Raw genomic sequence first — 23,230 nt, 5'->3', positions numbered from 1 at the left:
AGATCATGGGATCGAATTCTGTCACCGTAAACAAACAATGATAGCTTTTTGCTGAATTAGAATTAAAGCTTTTGATGAAAAAAAAAAAAAAACCTCCCCTATGCCTTGCCCTCCCAAATGTGAAATAAAAAGACAAATTATAAACAGAGAACATGCAGTATATAATTAAGAAATGCATGTTTAACAACATGGGGAAGTGCCTGTTTTATAAAATTTAAGGGTAAAAGACTACAAAACAACACATGGGTCCTTAGGGGCAACTAGTGCAGCAGGATATGACTGGCTTTGGCATCACATCCACTCGGGTTCCCAAGCACAGTGGCTCCTTGACCTCAGTTTCTTCCTCTGTGAAATGGGCCACCCACACCACTTCACCAGAGTTTTCTAAGAATTCAATGAGAAGACGACCCTGGCTGGTTTAAGTGTCCTACATAAGATAATGCTACTCTCCCTCACTCAGCTGAAAGTTAAACCCTACAGGGTCTATTTTCCAAAATTAGGGTTCCCACTGAATTCACACTTTGGTCTGTGCCTAAACTCAAGTTGAATTTGCTCATCCAGCTCCTTCGAGAGCCAAGGGAGCTGCTGTTCCGCTGCCTTCTTGAGAGATGGTGGTTCCCTGCCGGGTGGAGAGGGGACCCTGAGACTTCCTCAGAGGAACGGATTAGGCCTCTAAGCCCATCCCCGCAGCCTATGCAGGCGGGGCTCACCGTAACTCCGCGATAGGGCAGTCAAGGAGCCACCGCAGGTTGGGGACCTGGGCGGTGGCCTCCAAGCGTCGCACTGCCCGGAAGGGGCGCCAAAGAGAGAGCGGGCCACGGAGCGCCTTCCCGGCTTCCGACCCAGGAGCTCCGGCGACCGCCCGCCACCGCGGGCCGCGGAGAAAGGTGCGAGCTCGCTTTCTGAGGCTGAGAGGGTGGAGAGGAAAATAGAGCTGCGGACTGGGGCAGGTTTAGCTTGGGTCTCCCGAGCGGGAGAAGTTCCCCTCTCTGCCCCAGACCCCTCCCGGAGGTCAAGGTGTGAGCGAGTGGAACCTTCAGTCTAAAGAAAGAACGAGCCAGCTCCTGGGGTCCTCAGGTCAAACTCGCACTTGAATTCCGCCTTTTATCTTTATCCGTGCCTGGAGGGGAAAAGTAGACAGCTAACCCCACCTGAAATCCCCACAATCATCCTCATTTTCTGCTTGCTTAGAGAATGTTCTTCCAGGTCCTAGTTGGGATATAGAGTAAAAGGTTTCACTCCCCACCTCCATCGCAAAGGGCTTAGTAGCACAGATTTTGTGGGGACAGGGGATTCATTTTGCTCTAATTTAGGAATAATTTAAAATACAGAAAAGTACCTGTAATTACCATTTTAGATCCGTCTTTCCTCAGCACCTCTCACCAAGTGAGAAAAGAGAATATTGGAATGTTATTATTTATTGGTCAAGTGCCCAAGGGGCAAAAATTAGCTTATCAAATTAAAAACAAAACTAAAATGAAAAACTTGACACAAAATTCCTCTTTTCAAAAATGGACTATTTTCATAAAGCAGTATTAGGTTCATAGCAAAGCTGATCTGTAAGTCCACAGATTTTCCCCTCTCCCCCAACACCCAATATACATACTTCCTCATCATCAACATCTGCCAGCAGCATACTGGTACATTTGTTACTACGATGAACCCACATGGACATACCACTACCACTCAAGTCCACAGTTTACCTTAGGGTTCACTCCTGGTGTTAGGGTAATTTTGACCTCATACAATGAGTTAGGAAGTATTCCTTCTGCTTCTGTCTTCCTCATATTTGGTAGAATTCACCTTTATGTGGCAGGATAAAGGGAAGGAAGTCCTTCAGAAAGTAGAACAATTCTGGGGGTGCCTGGCTGGCTCAATCCATAGAGCATGCGACTCTTCATCTAGGAATCAGAAGTTCAAGCCCCACATCGCATGTAGAGATTATTAAAAAAACAAACAAAACAAAAAACAAAAACCAATGAACAAATAAAATAGAACAATACTGAAAATTTAAAACTTCTGCTCTGTGAAAGACATTGTTAAGAAAGTGAAAAGAAAAGGGGTGCCTGCTTTGCTCAGTTGCCTTCTGCCTTTGGCTCAAGTCATGATCCCAGGGTCTTGGGATCAAGCCCCCTGTTGGGTTCCTTGTTCAGTGGGGAGCCTGTTTCTCTCTCTGCCACTTCCCTTGCTGTGTGTCCTCTCCCCGTCTCTTTCTCAAATAAATAAATAAAATTTTTTTAAAAAAAAATAGGAAGGAAGGAAAAAAAAAAAAGAGTGAAAAGACAAGCCACAGACCCAAAGTGCTTAGAGGGAAATTTATAGCCTTGAATGCATATATTAAAAAAGAAGAAAAATCTAAAATCGATCATCTGAGTTTCCATCTTAGGAAACTGGAAGAAGAGAGGAGCACATTAAATACACAATAAGCAGAAGAAAAGAAATATAAAAATTAGAGTAGATATCAGGACCACCTGGGTGGCTCAGTTGGTTAAGCATCTTCCTTCTGCTCAGGTCATGATCCCAGGATTCTGGGATCTAACCCTGAGTCAGGCTCTGCTTCTCCTTCTCCCTCTGCCCACTGCACCTCCCACCCCGCTCCTGCTTTCTCTCTCTCATATATAAATAATAAAATCCTAAAAAAAAAAAAATAGGGTAGATATCGATTGAATAAAATTGAATACAGGAAATCAGTAGAGAAAATGGATCAAATCAAAAGCAGTTTCTTTGAAAAGAGCAATAAAACCATAAACTTCTAGCCAGGCCAACAAAGAAAAAAAGAGACAAGACATAAATTACTAATATCAAAAATGAAAAAGGGGACATCACTACATATCCCATGGACTTTAAAAAAATAATGAAGGAGCATTATGAACAACTCTATGTCCACAAATTTGACAATTTAGATGAAATGGATCAATTCCTTGAAAGGCACCATCTGCCCAAACTCATAAGAAGAAATCAGTTGAATAGGAAAGACAAAAAGAAATTAAATCAACGCTTAACTTTACAAAACAGAGAGCAGCAGGCTCAGATATATTCACTGGTGTTTTCTACAAAACATTTAAAGAAGAAAATATACCATATTTTAGCATAGTTTAAAATAGAAAAATTTAGATACATAAAATTCCATCCAAGAAAGGACTGGTTAAAGAAGTGGTAGCAGGGGTGTTTGCAAAGTTCTATTTTTTTTTTACCTGGGTCATGGTTACACAGGATTCACTTCATGATAATGATTTCTTTAAATTTTATTTATTTTAGTAACCCCAACCCAATGTGGGGCTCAAACTTATGACCCCAAGATTGAGTCGCACTCTCCCCCAACTGAGCCAACCAGGTTCCCCTTACTGCATAGTTATTTATTAAGTTATATCTTTGTTCTATGTACTTTCTGTATGTATAATATATTTCACAATAAAAGTAGCTAAAATTAATACATCTATGTTTAGGAATACTGTGAAATACTATCCAATCAATAAAAGAATAGGGTAAACCAAAGAGAAGAAGGAGAAGGAAGAGGGGGAGGAGGAGGAAGTGGAGGAGGAAGGGGGTGAAAATATACAAATTTTCTACAATCTCCTCCAGAAAATAGATGATAAAGGAAAACTTCCTAACTAATTAACCCCGTACCAAAACCAAAGACTTTGTAAAACTACAGACCTCTTTCTCATGGACCTAGATGCAAAAATCCTCAACAGAATATTAGGATTAGATTAGATTGGATTGGGACGCCTGGGTGGCTCATTTGGTTGGACGACTGCCTTCGGCTCAGGTCATGATCCTGGAGTCCCGGAATCGAGTCCCGCATCGGGCTCCCAGCTCCATGGGGAGTCTGCTTCTCTCTCTGACCTTCTCCTCGTTCATGCTCTCTCTCACTGTCTCTCTCTCAAGTAAATAAATAAAATCTTTTAAAAAAAAATAAAAAAAAAAAATAAATAAAAAAAAAAATAAAAAAAAAAAGATTAGATTGGATTAAACTAGACTAGATTAGAAATCTAATTCAACAAAATCCCTCTCTAAAGGTCATTAATACTATCCATTTCATATTAAGGATTAGATAATGATATTAAATATGAGACACATTTATTTATGCTTTTATCTATTTTCTGGGTGCTTTAGTAGCACTGTAATCCTATTTCTCCAGAGATGTTACAGTAAGAGTTACAGTTAATCCCATGTGAGTTAACCTATTCAACCTGTATGGAGCAGGTTTAGTTAACGGTTTTCCTTTTTTCATTCCCCAGCACAACATATTAGATAACTACTTTGATAGGTGAGTGAACTGAGATTTGTTTAGATAATTCAGAGATCCTAATCAAAGAAGGGGCATTCCTAGCTGACTTACAGCACTGAAATATTGTGTTCAGCCACAGAGCCACCGTGCAATGATGGGAGTGCTTCAAGCATTTATTAAATTTATTTCGTTAGCTCTAATACTACAGCAACTATTCAGGTCAAGTGTTGTGTGCAGTGTTGAAACACATTTTTAGCCCAGGGGTTTTAAAGCTGTGAGTCATTTTATTTTGTGGATTACAACCAATATTTTAAAAATGAATATAGGGTTAAGTATATCAAGTGCTACTCTGATAGCAATAGCAAATGCTGTTTTGTCACCCTTCTGTTTCAAATTTTTTTATGCATGTACTGGGTCATGTTGCAAAAGGGACTTATGTTTACGAGTCACTGAGATGGGTACTTGGAGTGGGAGTTCAGCAGGGCAAAGCAAAAAGGGAGACCCCGGAGTCCCACGCCTGAAAAGGAACACGAAGCTGGCGCAATGACACGTTCAAGGAGCGCTCACACGTTAAAGAGAGTGGATTGGTCAAACCTTCAGAGTCCCGCCCACGACGTCTCCTGCACCAATGGCTGTGCGGCCAGGGCGGGGCGGGGCGGGGCAGGGGCGGGGCGAGCCGCGAGCGGGCTCCTTAAGTAGCGGCTGCGTGGATGCACTAGTAGAAAAGTCTACGACGGCACGGTGGAGTGGTGTAGAGCCAGACGGGAGCGACGTCGGACGCGCCGGATCTTCCTCACGGAACCATGTCAAGGCAAGAAGGAGGCGCTAACGCCTCCTCGTGGGTCGTTGCCTCCCGGCGAAGCTCGGCAGTGTTCCATGCTCCGGAAAGGAGGCCGGCGGAGGACCCGAGTCCGAGAGGTTCGGAGGCCCGTAGGGGCGGCAGAGGTGGCGGCTTGAAGAACTCCGGCCTCCAGCAACCTGTGACCGCGGGCCTCCGAGAACCGCCGCTTTGCTTTGGATTGAAGAACGTGTGGGTGGGCGCTGTGATCGGTGAGTGAAAGAGGATGGGTGTGCCGGACAGGGCCGGGGGCGGAGCCTGGGCAAGGAGTCCATGCCCCACTCTCCTCCGATCAGCGGCCACTTAATGAATTCAGGACTTGACCTGGGTTATTCATAATACCTTAGGATGCTGTACTTAGTCATTTAATGCACATTTGATATTTCGTGGAGACGATATTTTGGTAGAACAAACAGATGTATGAAATCTTTGGGATGAAAGGTCAAGTCTTTTCACAGTTTACCCCAAAATGAACAACAAAGCAGTCCTGAGTACAGTCTGTTCCTTTGGGCACCATTTAGAGCCATTGAACAAAGTTTAGGATATTATGGGGTTGTTCAGACCATTGGCCATATCTTGCACTTAGTTTCTTTTGTTGAATATGATTTATCTGCTGAAAAACAGGATCTTTTTTCTTAGTACATCTTGAGTCTTCCAAATTCACCTTTGAGAAACATTTAGAAACAATAGGAATAGAGATTTGCCCCCATTTGTGACCATTAAGACTGAGGATAAATTCCAAATTTTCCCTATTAGGTTTGGGAGCTAATACTTTGTTTACCCTCTTTTAAACCTGGTTTAAAAACAATAACCACTTTTTTTAGGCTGCTATTAAATAGAGCATTAGGAGACTGATTGCTAGACCAGCTAGAGATCAGTGTTCCTTCAAGAAGGCTCAGGCTCGAAGATCTGACAACTGATGCCCTTTAAGTGAAAGCCACTAGGTTTGCGCTAAAAATCACTCAACACTTATTGAGCTCCTGTGACAGTGCTAGACGGCACCTGCTTAATGTTGGTCTGGAACTACTTTTTTTTTTTCCTTAGTGTAGTTTTAAAAAAATTAAGCTTAATTTTAGGGTTACAGTGTGCGGTACAGTACTGTTAACTGTAAGAACAATGTTGGGTGACAGAGCTGTAGAATGTTGTCATGTTGCATGACTGAAACTACCCATTAAACAACTAACTCCCTATTGCCCCCTTTTCCCATCCCTGGAAAATACCATTCTATTTTGTTTCTTTGTTGGACTACATTAGATACTTCCAAGAAGATCATGCTCTATGTGTTTTTTGTGATTGGCTTATTTCATTTAGCATAACTGTCCTCAAGTTTTATTCATGTTACAAATGATAGAATTTCCTTTTTTAAGGCCTAAATCTTCTCTAGCATGTTTATACTATGTTTCTTCATCCAGTCATCTGTTGGTAGACATTTAGCTTGGCTCCACCTCATGACTATTGTGAATAATGCTGTAATGAACATGGGAGTCTAGATAGCTCTTTGAGATAGTGGTTTTGTTTCCTTTGGATATAGATCCATAAATGGAGTTGCTAAATCTATGGTAGTTATATCTTTAGTTTTGGGGGGGACCCTGCATGGTTGCACCAATTTATATTCCCACCAAGAGTGCACAAGTCTTCCCTTTTCTGCACATTCTCACCAACACTTATCACTTATATTTTTTAAGATTATTCATTTATTTGAGAGTGAGATAGCAGAGTGAGCGTGCATGAGTGGGGGGAAGGGGCAGAGGGAGAAGCAGATTCTCCACTGAGTAGGGAGCCAGACAAAGGGGGCTCCATCCCAGGACCCTGAGATCATGATCTGTGCTGAAGGCAGCCACTTAACCCACTGAGCCACCCAGATAACCCTCTTGTATTTTTCTTTCTTCCCTTCTTCCTTTCCTCCCCCATTCCTTCCTTCCTTCCTTTCTTTCTTTATTTCCTTCTTTCCCTTTTTTAAGATTTTATTTATTTATTGGAGAGAGAGAGAGATAGAGATAGCAAGAGTGGGAAGCAGGTTCACTGCTGAGCAGGGAGCACAATGCGGGGCTTCATCCCAGGACCCTGGGATTAAGACCTAAGCCGAAGGCAGCCGCTTAATCAACTGAGCCACCCAGGTGCCCCACTCCTTTCTTGTATTTTCGATAGCCATTCTAATAGGTATGACGTGATACCCAATTGTGATTTTGATTACAACTTTTAAAAAATTTTATTTTTAAAAATAGGTCGTGGGGGGTCAAAAATAAAAGACATCCAAAGTACAACAAACACGAAAATACAGGTAAGTGGTCTGAGATCTTAAATCCTCAAAGAGTGTAGTTCTTTTCTAACTCTAATTTTTGTTTAGCTATTAACATAACTGTAGTAATTTAGTAGCAATGTAGTAATTTCACATACTGTGGTCCATTCCAGGTCCAGGTTTTGTGACTCCTGGAGTAAAAATCTTTACAGATAATCTCCACTGACAAATGAGATCGCTGAGGGAATATTCATTATGCACTTCCTGGCTCTCATGTCTCAAACATTGACCCACCCCTGTGTTCCCAGTCTCAGCAGCAACATCATTCACCCAGTCCCCAAGACGGGAATCTCCAATTACTTCCTGTTCCTTATCCTGTAACCAGTGCTTTCTATTTCCTGTGTTTCTCAAGGAGAATCCCATCATTTGGGGTGTTCTCCCCTAACGGTTCACCCTGCTTCCAGTCTTACCCCCTTTAACCATCCTCTGCCATGACCAGGACAATAATTGTGTTCATAATTTTTCTTTTCATGCATAAAAACTTTTTCTGATATCTCAGGGTCTTAAGAAGTCCAGACTTCTTAGCATGGTCCACTTGATCTAGCTCCTTTTCCTTCACTCCCTCCTCGAACTCTCTCTTGAGTGTCACCAGCTGGACTCCTGCCACACTTTCTCCTATCTTAGCTGTTAGAACTCCTGCTCATAAGGGAGGTCTAAGACCTTCTGCATCCCCATTCTAGGTAGGTCTCTTTCCCATCTTCTCAGCATCAGTTTCAGCCTCATTGAAAACCTTCCACAGAGTTGTCTGTAAACAGTGCCAATGGCAAGCTCTGAATCACCAGTCAGACAGCATTTGGTGTGGGTATCTGAGATTTATGTACACTGAAAGATGTGACTTGTAGATCTTATCCTCCAAATGTCATCTAAGCCTTGTAGTAAGTTGGTTCCATTACCATATATGTGGTGAAAGTAGGGCATTCCCTCAAGTCCAAGAGTTCCTGTAAGTAACCTGACAGTTCAGTCAGCTGGTATTTATATACCACAAAGCAAATCCCTACAGTTGAGCAAGTTTGCCAAATTACTATTTGATAGTTAAGAGGACAGATTAACACCTTACTCTTCTAAAACTGGTTGCTGAATTTATTCTCTAGTGGTCACAGTAGCTTTTATTTACTTTTTAAAAAGATTTATTTACTTGAGAAAAAGTGAGCGGGAGGGAGAGAGAATCTGAAGCAGACTCTACACTGAGCATAGAGACCAACGTGGGACTCACTCCCACTCTGCTGGGATCATGACCTGAGCTGAAACCGAGAGTCAGATGTTTAACTGACTGAGTCACCCATGCACCCCTGTCACAGTAGTTTTTAAATTTAGATTGTCCTGCTCCTTTTCATCCAAACAGGGGATGAATCTCAGGATAAATTTGTTGACTGTAGAATGCCCTCAAAAATTAGAAATTAAGGGGCACCTGGGTGGCTCAGTCATTGGGTATCTGCCTTCGACTTGGGTCATGATCCCAGGGTCCTGGGATCGAGCCCCGCATGGCAGGGGCTCCTTACTCAGTGAGGAGCCTGCTTCTCCCTCTCCCACTCTTCCTGCTTATTGTATCTCTGTCAAATAAATAAATAAAATCTTCTTTAAAAATTAGAAATTAAGATACTGACTGATAGCAATACTATATTTCCTTTAAATTTTTATACTGTTTGTAGCTGAGTGATTTTTGGATGTGGGGGCATGGTAAGAGGCCTTCAGTCTCACCTATTTTTCTGCTGCATCTAGATAATAAAAGGTCATTCAGAAGAAGCAGAGGTCAGAATCTTTGGTGACAAGGTGATGCAGGTGAAGGCCAAAACAGTGATAGATAATCTTGTTAAAAAACAAGAAAATTACAGTTCAAAGCTCAGAGCTGGTAAGTAATTTTTGCTTACTGTATATAGCCTTATAAAATTAAAAAAATTGCATTCAGTGTTATAAGGCATTATAGTTGAGGCTTCTCTTGACAACAAAGCTTCAGACTGCCATCATTAAATCTTATCTTCTAGGGACTTTTTTTTCTTTGAAATCCCAGAATACTGTTTTCCTCAAATTAAGACACTTAATCTCTGTGGTTAAGCCTAGCAGTTTTACTTTTAGCCACAGATAGGTGAAAACAAAAATAACCTTTTAATACATTCACTCTTAATGGTAGAAGAAGGATTATTCTGACCTTCTGATTCTATGGTGTCTTCCTCTCTGGAACCTGACTGATTTTGGAAAAGTATCTAGTTATTTGGTATTTAAAGAATCTCTAGGGTACCTGGCTGGCTCAGTCAGTATAACATGCGATTCTTGATCCTCGGGTCACGAGTTCAAGCCCTAGGCTGGGTATAGAGTTTACTTAAGAAAAATCTCAGATTTTGTTAAAAACAAAACAAAAACAAAAATTCAGACCTGATGGACTAGAGAAAAAGCCATTATTGAGCCATTTCCAGAAGCAACGTGAAAGTAAAAAGAACTGCATCTTAGGTTCAGAGGGCAGCGTTGCCTCATATAGTGTTTCTTGGGAAGGGAACTTTAGGAAAGCCTTTAAAACTCTTCATCTGTTAACCTGGGGGGACATCTGGCTGACAGGATTCTTATAAGCTTAACATGATTTATCAGCAAACACTAGGCTCTCCTAATTTTCCTTCTCTTCAATAAATGTATTTTCCTCATTTATCCTCATAATCTGGTATTATCCTCATAAATATCCTCATAAATCTGGTAACTGACAAACCATGACTACTACTGTCATAGCATTGGAGTACTAAAACCCACATTTTATATTTTAAGCATTATTGTCTTGTTTTTAAACAAAATAGTAAAGTGGTTTGGGGGAATTTGTACAATTAGGATTTGTTTTGAAACTAATTCGATAAAAATATTTTAACAGATGTTGTTGCATTCCAACCTTCTGTTGGAAGAGATGTAAAGACAGATAGTAATGTTACAGAGAATCAGCCATTGATTGATTGGGATCAGATTCGAGAAGATGCTTTGAAATGGGGGAGAAAAAAATGGGAAGGTTAGTGCTATATCCGAACATTTACATGTGGTGTTGATGTATCACTTGAGCTGTTGTTTTTTTTTTTTAGCCTCATGAGGTTTTTATCCTATAAAATGTCTTATTTCTAGTAATGAAATTAATACGAAAAATGATAATAAAGTATTAAGTGCTACAAATAGTCCCTAGGGCAAGATTTTTTTCTGTGTTGTCTGTGCCGTAATCTATGTTCTAAGTGGGAAATTAAAATATTATACTTAACATTTTGTCTTATTTGAGGTAACTCACAGAAGGAGTTTAATAATAAATGGAAAGAAAATGGGCATAAGGGGAAAATGAAGGCGATAAACATGCCAACCATAAGTGGTTTAACATTGTTGCCTATGGTTGAATAAAAATTGATCCTGGAGTGTCCTGCTTGACAGCGGCAAAATAAAAAGGGAAAACCGTTTAACAAAGAAAGAAACATAGTTCTTGAGATTTGGGTTTGTTCATTTGCTTTAGTTTTAAATGAAAGTCTCACCTGGAATTATATACAGAGTGTTATGTTTCATGTTATAGTCACTAAATTTCAGGGTAAATTCAGCTATCAGAGTGAGGCGGCAACACAACCTTTATTAAAAATTTAAAAGCTAATGGACTGATAGTGACCAATATTAACAATGACTAATTCAGGGGTTGGTCTATGTGCATGTTGTTACCAGTGCCGCCTGGACAGGATATGTGGTGGGGAGATATGGAGTAGGGAGGCCAGACAAAGGATTTAGATTCGGAGGAAGTTTGCAAGGCATATAAGAAAACAAAAAGTAGCCTCAGAAAGTGGAAAAAGAAATACTCTATTCCTAGACAGAAATGGGACAGACCATCAAAAGAAAAGAAAAAAAAATCAGTCTACTGTGTTTTAGAGAAGATTAATCAATTGGGATGATTGTCTTGTAAGCCATACTTCCTTTCTTTTTTTTTTTTTAACTATGAAAAATGTTTATTTGTTATAAAACAAGTAATTTCATCCCAACTTAAGAATAATAAAAATTGTACCAATACATACAGCTTTCTTTTTAACGATGGGTTTTTAAAAAATTCTTTATTTTTTTCTTTTATATTAAACTTAATTATTAAAATTCTTTCTTGGGTAAAAAATGTGATCAAAAGGTAAACTAAAACAGATTTCAGAGACTAGCATAAGCCTGACTGGCAAAGAACAGATCTCTAAAATTGTAAGGGTGAATTTAATAAGTATTTTAGTTTGATTTCTGTTACTTTGAATACGTTTCAGTGAAATGTAAATTCTGATAACTTATTGAAGGTTTAACTTTAATCTTTGTCCCAGATCTACCGCCAATTAAGAAAAACTTTTATGTGGAGTCAGAAACAACAAGTTCAATGTCCCAGGTGCAAATAGACACTTGGAGGTGGGTGCTTTTATTGCCTTAAGTATTTGTATAGTTGCTACTCATTAGGGAAACCTTTAAAGTGATTACATTTGAAGGCTACACCTCTGGTGTTAACATGAACTTGATTGCATCCTACATGATATTTTAGAGCATTGCTCTTCAATAAACCTTTCTGTAAAGATGGGGAAAGGGCTATATTTGTGTCTGATAGAGCAGTCATTATCTATATAGCTACTGAATACTTAAAATATGACTAGTATAATGGACGAACTGAGTTTTCCATTTGAAATTTTAAAAGACTCATGTGCCTGCTGTATTGGACAACACTTTTAGAGAATTATTTCTACAACTGTTGAAAATGAGTTGATTCAATGCATTTCTTATTCTTCAGTACTTACTATCTGGAATTAAAGGTCCTGACAGCAACATTTTTTTTTTCTCTCAAAGTCTGTTGTAAAACTAAGTATGGTACAGCAGAAAGAAGAGTTATTCTAGCTCAGACTTTGGATAAGTAACTGATGATCACCTGTCAAAGGAGAATGATTGCCTTTTAGCAGAATTGTTGAGGACAAGGTTCCATACTTATTTTTGTGTCTGCAAAGTCTGATTTGAATCATGAAGTATGTGATTTTCAGGCTCTATTCCTATTTCCATGAAATTTCACTGGCCCCTTCATAAAATGGAATTTTTTCCCCTCTTTTTTTAAAAGATTTTATTTATTTGACAGAGTATGAGTAGGCAGACTGGCAGGCAGAGGGAGAGAGAGAAGTAGGCTCTCCACTAAGCAGGGAGCCAGACGTGGGGCTCGATCTCAGGACACTGGGATCATGACCTGAGCTAAAGGCAGACGCTTAACAACTGAGCCACTCAGGCACTCCTTTTTTCCCTTTCTGATAACTATTCTGATTAGAAAAAGATGTGTTCACTTCTATTTCTTTGTGGTTACATCTTACTGTAACTTTACAGTTGCAGTTGAATTTCTAGATACAATGAACTAATGCTGGCAAAAATTTCTGGCTTAGGGAATGAAGTGACTAAAGCTGCTAAGATTTGTTCTATTTTTCCTTAAAGGAAAGAAAATTATAATATAATGTGTGATGACCTGAAAGAAGGTGAGAAGCGTCATATACCCAATCCTACCTGTAAGTTTGAGGATGCTTTTCAGTGTTTTCCTGAGGTTATGGAAAACATTAAAAAGGCAGGCTTTCAAAAGCCAACACCGATCCAGGTATGCTTTTTTCCCTTTCTTTCTTTAATTCCAATATTTTGCTGACAGTTCCCCCTACCAAACAATATCTGATTAATTTTTTAAAGATTTTTTTTTTTTGAGAGAGAGAGTACAAGTATGGGGGTGGGGAGGGAGGAGGGAGAAGCAGACTTCCCATTGAGCAGGAAACCCACTGTGGGGCTCCATCCCAGGACCCTAGGATTATGACCAGAGCCCAAAGCAGACCCTTCACGGAGCCATGCGGGCACCACAATATCTGATTATTAGATGTTAAATCAGCAGGGAGTAACTATCCCTTCTGAGCATTCCCCTGAAACCGCCCCTGTACCACCAGTGCCTAGCACTTAAAAATGTTTATTGAAAGAATTTTGGGCCTAGGAGAGGAGGGGCATGTGACTAGAAGATGTACTTTTAATTTTAATGTTGATCTTTCTTTTTTAGTCGCAGTCATGGCCGATAGTTCTACAGGGCATAGATCTTATAGGAGTAGCCCAAACTGGAACAGGGAAGACATTGTCCTACCTAATGCCCGGATTTATACACTTGGACTCACAGCCTGTGTAAGAATTTCTGCAACAGGGTTCTCTTTATGGGGGGTTAGCAGATATGGATACCAAAAATGCAAGTTTCTTTTTGTCTGTTGCATTGGTCAAAAAGTAATGGCAAGCCTCAGGGAAATGCACACGTACTGTGGTGGTAAGAGTATAAATTGTCAAAACATTTTTAGAAAGCCATAGGTAGTCTTAATATTGAAATACTAATGTTTAAATTATCATTTCCAATTGTGTGAGACAATGTTGACCATGCTAAATGAAAAGATTGGTATCTGAGCCCTTGGGAGTTTTTTAGTGTGCTGTTCTTCAATATTTTTACATGTTTTGTAAATGTGTGTGACATCCATTGCTACAAATTCTGAAAGCACTGAACAGATATACTATGTACCTGAATCAGGTACTTTAACAGTTATTTTCTCTCCAAAGAATTAGAGGAGAAAGGAATGGACCAGGCATGTTAGTCCTTACACCTACCCGCGAGTTAGCACTTCAAGTAGAATCTGAATGTTCTAAGTATTCATACAAAGGCCTTAAAAGGTAAGTCATCTTTGTCCCTTCTTGCATCCGCATTTTAATAAATCCTAGTTTTATACATTCTCCCTATTATTTTTCACACCGGTAGAGAATCTGAATGGCTTAGCATGGGTCAGGCATTGCCCCAGTCCAAATCAATGGTAGCCCGGGCAGTAAGGTCAAGTAACAGTGATGCAAATGTCGCTCTTGAGGACACATCCTTGTGGGCTGATGGGTATGGATGGTTTTAGAATGGGGCTAATACTACCCAGAAGGTATCTGATACTCTTTCTGCATACTTTTTACTGTGTTATTTTATACCCAAAATGCTTTGGTTAGTTGGGATTTTGCTTTGTGATGGGACATTCCTTACCTGAACATGAACCTTTTTTTTTTTTTTAAGTGTTTGTATATATGGTGGTGGAGATAGAAATGGACAAATACAAGATCTGAAAAAAGGAGTAGACATTATTATCGCAACTCCTGGAAGACTGAATGATCTACAAATGAATAACTTTGTTAACCTCAGAAGTATAACCTACTTGGTAATGATGGAGGGTTTGGGATACTGGGAGGAGGAACTGAACTCTTATTAAACTCTTTTTTTTTTTTTTTTTAAGATTTTATTTATTTGTTTATTTGTCTCAGAGAGAGAGAGAGAGAGAGAGAGAGAGCGCGAGCGTGCACACAAGCAGGCAGAGGCAGAGAGAGAAGTGGGCTCCCTGCCAAGCAAGGAGCCTGATGTGGGACTTGATCCTAGGACACTGGAATCATGTCCTGAGCCAAAGGCAGTGACTTGACCAACCGAGCCACCCAGGCATACCCCCCACCTTTTTTTTTGTTTTTTAAGATTTTTAAGTAATCTCTACACCAAACCTGGTGTTCAAACTTGCAATCCTGAGATCAAGGGACACTAGCTCTACTGACTGAGCCTGCTGGGTGCACAGAACTGAACTCTTATTAAAACAGTTCTTTAGAATGGTTGTCAATTTTATAATGGTTTCAAATCCTAGGGATAGTTTCCATTCCCTCTAGTATATTAAAATAAGGATTTTGAGAATTCTATTTTAGTTTTTTTTTAATAAATGTTGGAGAATGTAGAGTTGTATAAAAGAAAATTAAAATCCATGTGGGTTTTTTTTTTAACTCTTTATTTTTTTTAAGATTTATTTTAGAGAACACATGCACGTGGGGCGGGAGGGAATGGTGGGTGTGGCGCAGAGGGAGAGGATCTCAAGCAGACTCCTGCACTGAGCCTAGAGCCCATTGTGGGGCTCAGTCCCCAAATTCCAAGGTCAGGCGTCCCTCCATGTGGATATTTAAGACATTTACAGTTTTTCTTAGATCTAGAAACTGTTAGCCAACTTAAAGAATCAAGTCAGTCCATTACAACTGTAGATCACTTACTTTGTCTTGAAGAAACTAAAACAGTGGCTTAAGTAATAGGGGAAATGAAGTTCCCTTACCATGGTATTCTGTTCATAAAGAGAGCATATTTCCCATATCTAAGGTAGCCGCTGTTGATTTTGATGCAGGTACTAGATGAGGCCGACAAGATGCTAGATATGGGATTTGAACCTCAGATAATGAAGATTTTATTAGATGTGCGCCCAGACAGGCAGACTATTATGACAAGGTAGGTGTATGCCTAACTGCTAGTCTGTAAAATAGAAATTGGTGGCCTGAACCCTATTCTTTTGGATTTCTGCAGAGGATTTTAGAGCATTGTTTGAAGGTGTCTTGAGATCCTCAGGTAAAAGATTTGTCATCACTTAGGAATAGCAACTCAGTGTAACTGCGGAACAATGACTGGGTTTCCTAAGTTACAGAGAGACTTTTTTTTTTGGAGCGGACTTTTTTTTTTTTAAAGATTTTATTTATTTATTTGACAGAGAGAGATCACAGGTAGGCAGAGAGGCTGGCAGAGAGAGAGAGAGAGAGGGAAGCAGGCTCTCTGCTGAGCAGAGAGACCAATGTGGGACTCCATCCTAGGACTCTGAGATCATGACATGAGCCGAAGGCAGCGGCTTAACCCACTGAGCCACCCAGGCGCCCCATGGAGCAGACATTTTTAAAAAAGATTTATTTGACAGAAAAAGTGAGAGAGCATAAGCAGGGGGAGCCTCAGAGAGTGAGGGAGAAGCAGGCTCCCAGAGAGCCCGATGTGGGGCTCAAATCCAAGACTGGGATCATGACCTGAGTGGAAGGCAGATGCTTAACTACTGAGCCACCAGGCGCCCCACAGAGATTTCTATAAAAACCTAAGGGGGGGGGACCTCTCCTTGGAGAAGAGATTTTATATCATAGTGGTGGTCTCAAATTTGAATGATCACCTGTCCTTAGAGATAAACCTTTGATTGCCCAGTAACTTTTTTGTGCAATATAAAACTGAGAAACAATGATTGTCATTTAAATACAGACTGATCTATAGACTATTATCTCCTGGGCTTATATGACCTATGTGCCATTAACATAAAAAAGAATAGTATATAATTGGAAAATACATTAAATTTTCTCACTTGTTTTGTTTTTAATACCACCCTCATTTGTTTTCTGCTAATATTCCCATTATTGTAATTACTGTGAAAGTACAAAAGATGATTGCTTTCATAATATATGGATGAAAAAACATTTGAAGTTATATGTCCTTTCATCAGTACACTTCATATGCCTTTATTTTGCATATGCATTTGGTTTTTTGCCTGTTGACAATGAATGCTAACAAAATACTAGGGTTTTTTTTTTCTGTTTTTCTTTAATGAAGGCCAAGAAAAAACTAATCTATGAATTCATTTTAGATTATTAGAATTTAGGTTAGAATTTAAGGTGTAGGTCTCCTTTACCTTATAAACCTTATTTAAAGGTTTCATGTAGTAGCTTTGTTATAGTTGAGCTATTCTTTGTGAAATATACATTGTCTGTAAAGTCTCCCTTATTTAAAAGTACTCAGGGTGTCTTTCATGAGTAATCTGGCTCATAGCATCCTTGGAAAAACTTAGTAATATTTGACTTAGAATACAATTTTAACATTTATATCTTGTTTTATTTCCAGTGCAACATGGCCATATGCTGTCCGTCGCCTTGCACAGTCTTATTTGAAAGAGCCAATGATTGTATATGTTGGTACTTTGGATCTAGTGGTAAGCTTGTTTATTACTATTATAAAAATATTTGTTATGAAAATTTTAGTTACTTTGTGTTTTGGTGTATCTCCTCTGCCCCTCCCTAATTATAAAGACCCTAGATACATATGATTTTATTCATAAATAATTCAGTATATATCTAAGACTAACTTTTAACATCTCAAGTTTAAAATTTTAATAATCCCTTAGTACCATCAAATATCCGTTTCTTATTCTTATTTTCCTGATATCTCATTTTTGTTTAATCCTGTTAAAATCAGGTTCTAAACAAGGTCAATGTAGGTGTATGTATGTAAGTCTGGTGTTGTCTTTTGGTGAAGTCATGATGGATCATTGGGTTCAGATGTCAGTAATTATATGATTCATGAAGGTCTCTGGTATGTATCCCCTCCATTATAAAGTTATCTGGACTTTCACTTAATTGAGATCCGCACTTTCAATTAATCATTTTTTTTTTAAAGTGTATTTATTTGACAGAGACACGGCGAGAGCGGGAACACAAGCAGGGGGAATGGAAGAGGGAGAAACAGGCTCCACGCCGAGCAGGGAGCGGGATGCTGGGCTCGATTCTGAGACCCTGGGATCATGACCCTAGCCAAAGGCAGACACCCAACAACTGAGCCACCCAGGCTCCCCTCAGTTAATCGTTATTGAAAAAAATGACCTTTTACTTAATCACCAGTAATAGTGAAAGATCATTGCCAAGATTCACTTCATCAGATTCCATGAAAAGTGAGGCTAGAGATGTCATTCTTTACTTTCATTAAATGCTACTAAAACCTATTTTAGGGGTGCCTGGGTGGCTCAGTGGTTGGGTGTCTGCCTTTGGCTGGGGTCCTTATCCCAGGGTCCTGCGATCAAGCCTCACATCAGGCTCCCTGCTGGGCAGAAGGCCTGCTTCTCCCTCTTCCACTCCCCCTGCTTGTGTTCCCTCTCTCACTGTGTGTCTCTTTATCAAATAAATCTTTAAAAAGAAATAATAAAAATAAAACCTGTCTTGCTTCTGGGTTAAAAAATTGTATCAATTATATTTTGAAATTTTGCATTAAGTTGTCAAAATCCTGAGTGGGAATTCTTGTGTCCTAAGCTAATCATCTTCCTTTATTGTACGGACTTTACCCAAATTCATGATGAAAGTTTGGCCTTACTCCATGGTTCTTTTCCAACAATAGTAAGCAATTACTTTAAACGCACTGCCAAGCATTCAAGTTTCCAGCTCAGCTTAGGTGAATGAGCAAGAAGCAAAAGGGTGAGCTAGAAGTCTGAGTAGGTACAGGTCATTTTGCAAGGACCTGCCTCTTCTTGCTAGCAGTTTAGTAAAACTTAACCAGGGATAGAAATAGACGTATTCTGAGCCAATGTATAGGGTTTACCCATCAGTTTTGACGTACTGTGATCTTTATTCCTTTAGGCAGTAAGTACCGTGAAACAAAACATAATTGTCACCACAGAAGAAGAGAAACGCTCTCATATCCAAACTTTTCTAGAAAGCATGTCTCCCAAAGACAAAGTCATAGTGTTTGTCAGCAGAAAAGCTGTGTAGGTATTTTTCTTTTACATCCTTAAATCATCCAGTTGATTTGTTTAGCATTAGCTCTCTTTGCATATTAATTTCAAAAGGGGCATTGCATGCATTCTAGTATGTTAATTCAGTCTTCTACTAATACAAGTAAAACTAGTGAATTTTCTGGTGGCATCAGAAGAAGCACTGCAGATTGCTGACTTCATCTTTTGCTTCAGGGCTGACCACCTGTCAAGTGACCTGATTCTGCGACAGGTATCAGTGGAATCCCTTCACGGTAACAGGGAGCAGAGTGACAGAGAGAGGGCATTAGAAAACTTCAAAACAGGTACATTTATGCAAGATGTTACTTGTGGCTGCTGAAGGGTGCAAGGCCTGGGCATGGCTGAATGACAGCACCTTTCCATGGAGCCCATTTGTAAGATCTATCCTCAGCTTGCAGAGCCCAAAATATACTGGTAAGAGCTCTGAATAATAATCAGCTCTTCAGAACCATACAAATTCAAAGAGCAAATATTTCAACCTGGATATCAAGGTAATAATTTGCGATGGGGTTATTTTCGTTTATTTCCCGGCAAGGCATAGATCTTTGTCATGTGGTTCAGGTGATTCAGGGGTTGGTTGCTGAACCATGGTGTGTGTGTTGTAATTCGCCATCAGTTCATTTATTTTTTTTTAAGATTTTATTTATTTATTGGACAGAGAAATAGAGCACACAGGTAGGCAGAGCAGCAGGCAGAGAGAGAGGGAGAACCTGGCTCCCTGCTTAGCAGAGAACCCCATGCAGGGCTCGATCCCAGGACCCTGAGATCATGACCTGAACCGAAGGCAGAGGCTTAACCCACTGAGCCACCCAGGTTCCCCATAATTCGCCAGCAGTTTAAAAGAAAGTCTATAAATGCCCGTTTCTCATTTTCACTCTCTGAAGTGTTTTAATACTGAAAATAACCGCTCACCTAATTAGATATTAGGGGAAGATTATAATTTTCTGCTATGTCTTGGGTTGCTTTACACCAGCATGTATATTCACGTATATTTTGGTTTTATTCTTTAGGTAAAGTAAGAATATTGATTGCCACAGACTTGGCATCTCGGGGGCTCGACGTCCTTGACATCACACACGTCTATAACTATGATTTCCCCCGGAACATCGAAGAATATGTGCACAGAGTAGGGCGCACCGGAAGGGCAGGGTAAGTTCGCACAGTCTTCCTGTGAAAGGAGCCAACTTTGGGGTGCCTGGGTGGCTCAGTGGTTTAAACCTCTGCCTTCAGCTTAGGTCATGATCTCAGGGTCCTGGGATCGAGACCTGCATCGGGCTCTCTGCTTGGTGGGGAACCTGCTTCCCCCTCTCTCTCTGCCTGCTTCTCTGCCTATTTGTGATCTCTCTCTCTCTGACAAATAAATAAACAAATAAAATCTTTAAAAAAAAAAAAAAGAAGGAAAAGAAAAGAAAGAAAGAAGCCAACTGTCACTATGCCCTTCACAGGCTATTCTTAGCCACAAAATGGCTTTTCTATTGCCTGTGAATTGTCTGGGCCACCTGCTGTGCTACTTTATCCCTTTCTTAACTGGCCTGTTCCGGAGTCAGCCAGATCCTTTGATTAGCTGCAGCTGTTTCTTATTCCAGTCTCTGCTTTCTATCTGTAGTGTCACACTGAGCTATACCCAGTTGTTCCTCTACTGTCCCCTATAAGAAGACCTTTCTTGCCACTGAGAGCACTACTATCAAATCCCCTGCAAGCACGATGTATGAACAGCTCCAGATTATTGAGTTCTAAATCGGTGTTTGAGTGATGCTAACTTTCAATATATAATACATATTTGGGCTTATGAAAAAGTTGCAGTTTTGCTATTTTTAGTGTTTTGCTAACTGAACCATGAGTAGACATCAAAAATCAAATTACGCGGCACCCAGGTGGCTCAGTGGGTTAAGCCTCTGCCTTCGGCTCAGGTCATGATCTCAGGGTCCTGGGATCCAGCCCCACATCGGGCTCTCTGCTCAGCGGGGAGCCTGCATCCCCCCCCCCCTCTCTCTGCCTGTCTCTCTGCCTACTTGTGATCTCTCTTTCTCTCTGTCAAATGGATAAATAAAATCTTTAAAAAAAAAATCAAATTACATGAGTTCCTTCCCCCCACCCCACCCTTTTATAGGAGGACGGGGATATCTATTACTCTCCTCACTAGAAACGACTGGAGGGTTGCTGGCGAGTTAATTAATATTCTGGAAAGAGCACAACAGGTGAGATTATACAACTTAGAACTCTACCTTGTATCACTTTTCTAATGTTCAGATAATCTCATTGATTCCAAGTATGGGCTTACTGCATGCCAGGGTAAACAGATGTTACATGTGTTATGAGGGCCATAACATGGCAAAGACAAGGAGCTGTAATCCAGAATTAGGGAGCCTAATCTAATGGGAGTAAGCAGCAGTGAGAATCATAGTGCGGAAGAAGCCAGTGGAGTGGAGGTTGGGAGAATTGTTGTACAAGAATGGGATACAGATTCCAGCAGGGGAACATATTCAGGCCCAACGGACAGAATGCCCCGGAACGTGGCACCAGCTAACGCCTGTTCAAGGCCCTGAGAAGCAACTGAGGGGCCATATGAGCAAGAAGTGGTAGCACCAGGCAAGTTGAAGATCAGTCTGGTTTTCTAGCTGCAAGACAGATTTCAGAGCCTAGCGTGCAAAGAGACACGTTTCATTGTTGGAAAGACGTCATGGAACTGGGGAGATTTTGTAACTGAGATGATTTGAAAGTATTTTAGCATATTGTAGAAAAGCTGTTAATAGAAAGAAAAATCTCCTAATAACACATTTAATGTTTCAGAGTATCCCAGAGGATCTTGTGGCAATGGCTAAGAGGTATGAGGCAAATAAACTGAAAAAAGAAATGGAGAAAAAAATGGGGAAACCCCAAGGAAAACCCCAAAAGTTTTATTATTAATGTCCTTGTTGAAAAGTGGTACCAGCCTACTGCGAAGAGGTAAATAACACTTCAAATTTTAGACTTTCAAATGGCTGCTTTCCTTAACTACATTGTTGCTGTGTTTATTGAAATCAGCATTATGTCTAAGAGTCATTTACATAAAGTATTCAGGGTCATTCTTTACCTATTACCTAAATTCCAGTTAATTTTTTTTTCTTTTAAAGATTTTACTTATTAGAGAGAGAGAGTGCACAAGCAGGAGGCAGGGGAAGAGGGAGAAGCAGACTCCCCACCAAGCAGGGAGCCCAATGCAGGGTTTGATCCCAGGACCCTGAGATCATGACCTGAGCTGAAGGCAGAGGCTTAACCTACTGAGCCATGCAGGTGTCCCCAGTATTAATTCAGGAGTGGGCAAACATGCCATGTTCATGGCAGCTTCACTCATAACAGCCAAAAGGTGAAGGCAACTCAGGCATGAATGGATGGGTAAACAGGTTGGCCTGTCAAGGAGAATTCTGACCTGAGACACAGCATAGGTGAACCTTAATGACACTACACTTGAATGAAATAAGTCAAGGACAAATACTGTGTAATTCCACTTACATGAGATATCTAGAGTTATCAATTCACAGAAGCTGAATGGTTTTCAGGAGCCAGTGTAAGGGGGAATATGGAGAGATGTTTAATGGGTAGAGATTTTCAGTCTTTCAAGATGAAAAAAATTCTGGAGGTTATGGAACAGCGAATATACAGCACACCAAACTATATATTTAAATGGTCAGGGTGGCAAATTTTTATGTGAATTTTATCAGTTTAAAATTCAAAAGCTTGGGAACAGCAATTTACTTTTCTTTTTTTCAGATCTCAAGATATGTGGAAGTGTGAGAAACATGCTGGCACTATGAAGAAATAAGTGATTCTTAATAGTGTTTAAAAATGTAGAATTTGATATTTTATACTTTATTTAATAAAATCAGAAGTACTTAAACGAGTTAAATTTTTTTCATGGATATTAAGCAATGTAGCATTGAACTTTTTCACTTTTTACTGTCCTTATTTAAAAATGTAAATTTTATCTCCTGTAACGTTGCTGTATTAAGGTCGGTCTTTAAAGAGTTAAAAGCCTGTTCAGATGTCATGGCAGTGAAAGATACTGTTAAAAATAAATGTTTTTCTATGATAAAAAGGTAAAAGGATCTGTCTTTTTGAATAGCCTTTTAATTTTGTTTGGTAATAGTATCTTATTTGGGAGTACTTTTCTTAAGGGATTATGTTTCACCTACTTCTAAATGAAAAAAAGGATTTCATGAGACCAAAATATGCAATAGTTTTTTTCTTAAGTTTCAGCCCATAGGCTAAAATAAATCCTAGGAAAATATTTCATTTTCATGAAACTTTGACTAATCACATTCTCCAACTTCAGGTTTTTTTTAGTTAAGGTTTTATTTATTTATTTGTCAGAGAGAGCAAGCAAGGGGAGCAGCAGGCAGAGAAAGAAGCAGGCTCCCCACTGAGCAAGGAGACTGATATAAGACTCGATCCCAGGACCCCAGGCTCATGACCTGAGCCGAAGGCAGACACTTTATCAATTGAGCCACCCAGGTATCCCCAGT

At 39.9% G+C, this 23,230-nt stretch overlaps 1 protein-coding gene across 1 annotated transcript; it reads left to right on the top strand.

The window, feature by feature from the left end:
* Positions 1 to 4,927: 4,927 nt before the first annotated feature.
* Positions 4,928 to 22,738, top strand: DDX43 (DEAD-box helicase 43). The gene is made up of 17 exons (XM_004770729.2): positions 4,928 to 5,281; positions 7,295 to 7,350; positions 9,088 to 9,217; positions 10,220 to 10,351; positions 11,661 to 11,742; positions 12,796 to 12,952; positions 13,394 to 13,512; positions 13,933 to 14,043; positions 14,423 to 14,564; positions 15,555 to 15,655; positions 17,072 to 17,159; positions 18,574 to 18,701; positions 18,903 to 19,012; positions 19,739 to 19,877; positions 20,839 to 20,926; positions 21,519 to 21,674; positions 22,479 to 22,738. Exons 1-16 carry the CDS (start codon positions 5,035 to 5,037, stop codon positions 21,633 to 21,635), a joined length of 1,947 nt encoding a protein of 648 aa, XP_004770786.1. The 5' UTR covers positions 4,928 to 5,034; the 3' UTR covers positions 21,636 to 21,674; positions 22,479 to 22,738.
* Positions 22,739 to 23,230: the final 492 nt, after the last annotated feature.

Source organism: Mustela putorius, unplaced genomic scaffold (genome assembly GCF_011764305.1).
Source record: "Mustela putorius furo isolate JIRA1106 unplaced genomic scaffold, ASM1176430v1.1 tig00000135_pilon_pilon_pilon, whole genome shotgun sequence".
Taxonomy (NCBI): Eukaryota; Metazoa; Chordata; class Mammalia; order Carnivora; family Mustelidae; genus Mustela; species Mustela putorius.
Note: the sequence above shows the minus strand (reverse complement) of the source record. Positions and strands in the feature narration are given on the sequence as shown.

Excerpts from the sequence above, each read along its gene's own strand:
- DDX43 (XM_004770729.2), top strand. The coding sequence starts at position 5,035 with ATGTCAAGGCAAGAAGGAGGCGCTAACGCCTCCTCGTGGGTCGTTGCC. Across the intron at positions 12,953-13,393 it reads AAAAGCCAACACCGATCCAG|TCGCAGTCATGGCCGATAGT; the intron begins GTATGCTTTTTT and ends TTTCTTTTTTAG. Across the intron at positions 13,513-13,932 it reads CACTTGGACTCACAGCCTGT|AATTAGAGGAGAAAGGAATG; the intron begins GTAAGAATTTCT and ends TTCTCTCCAAAG.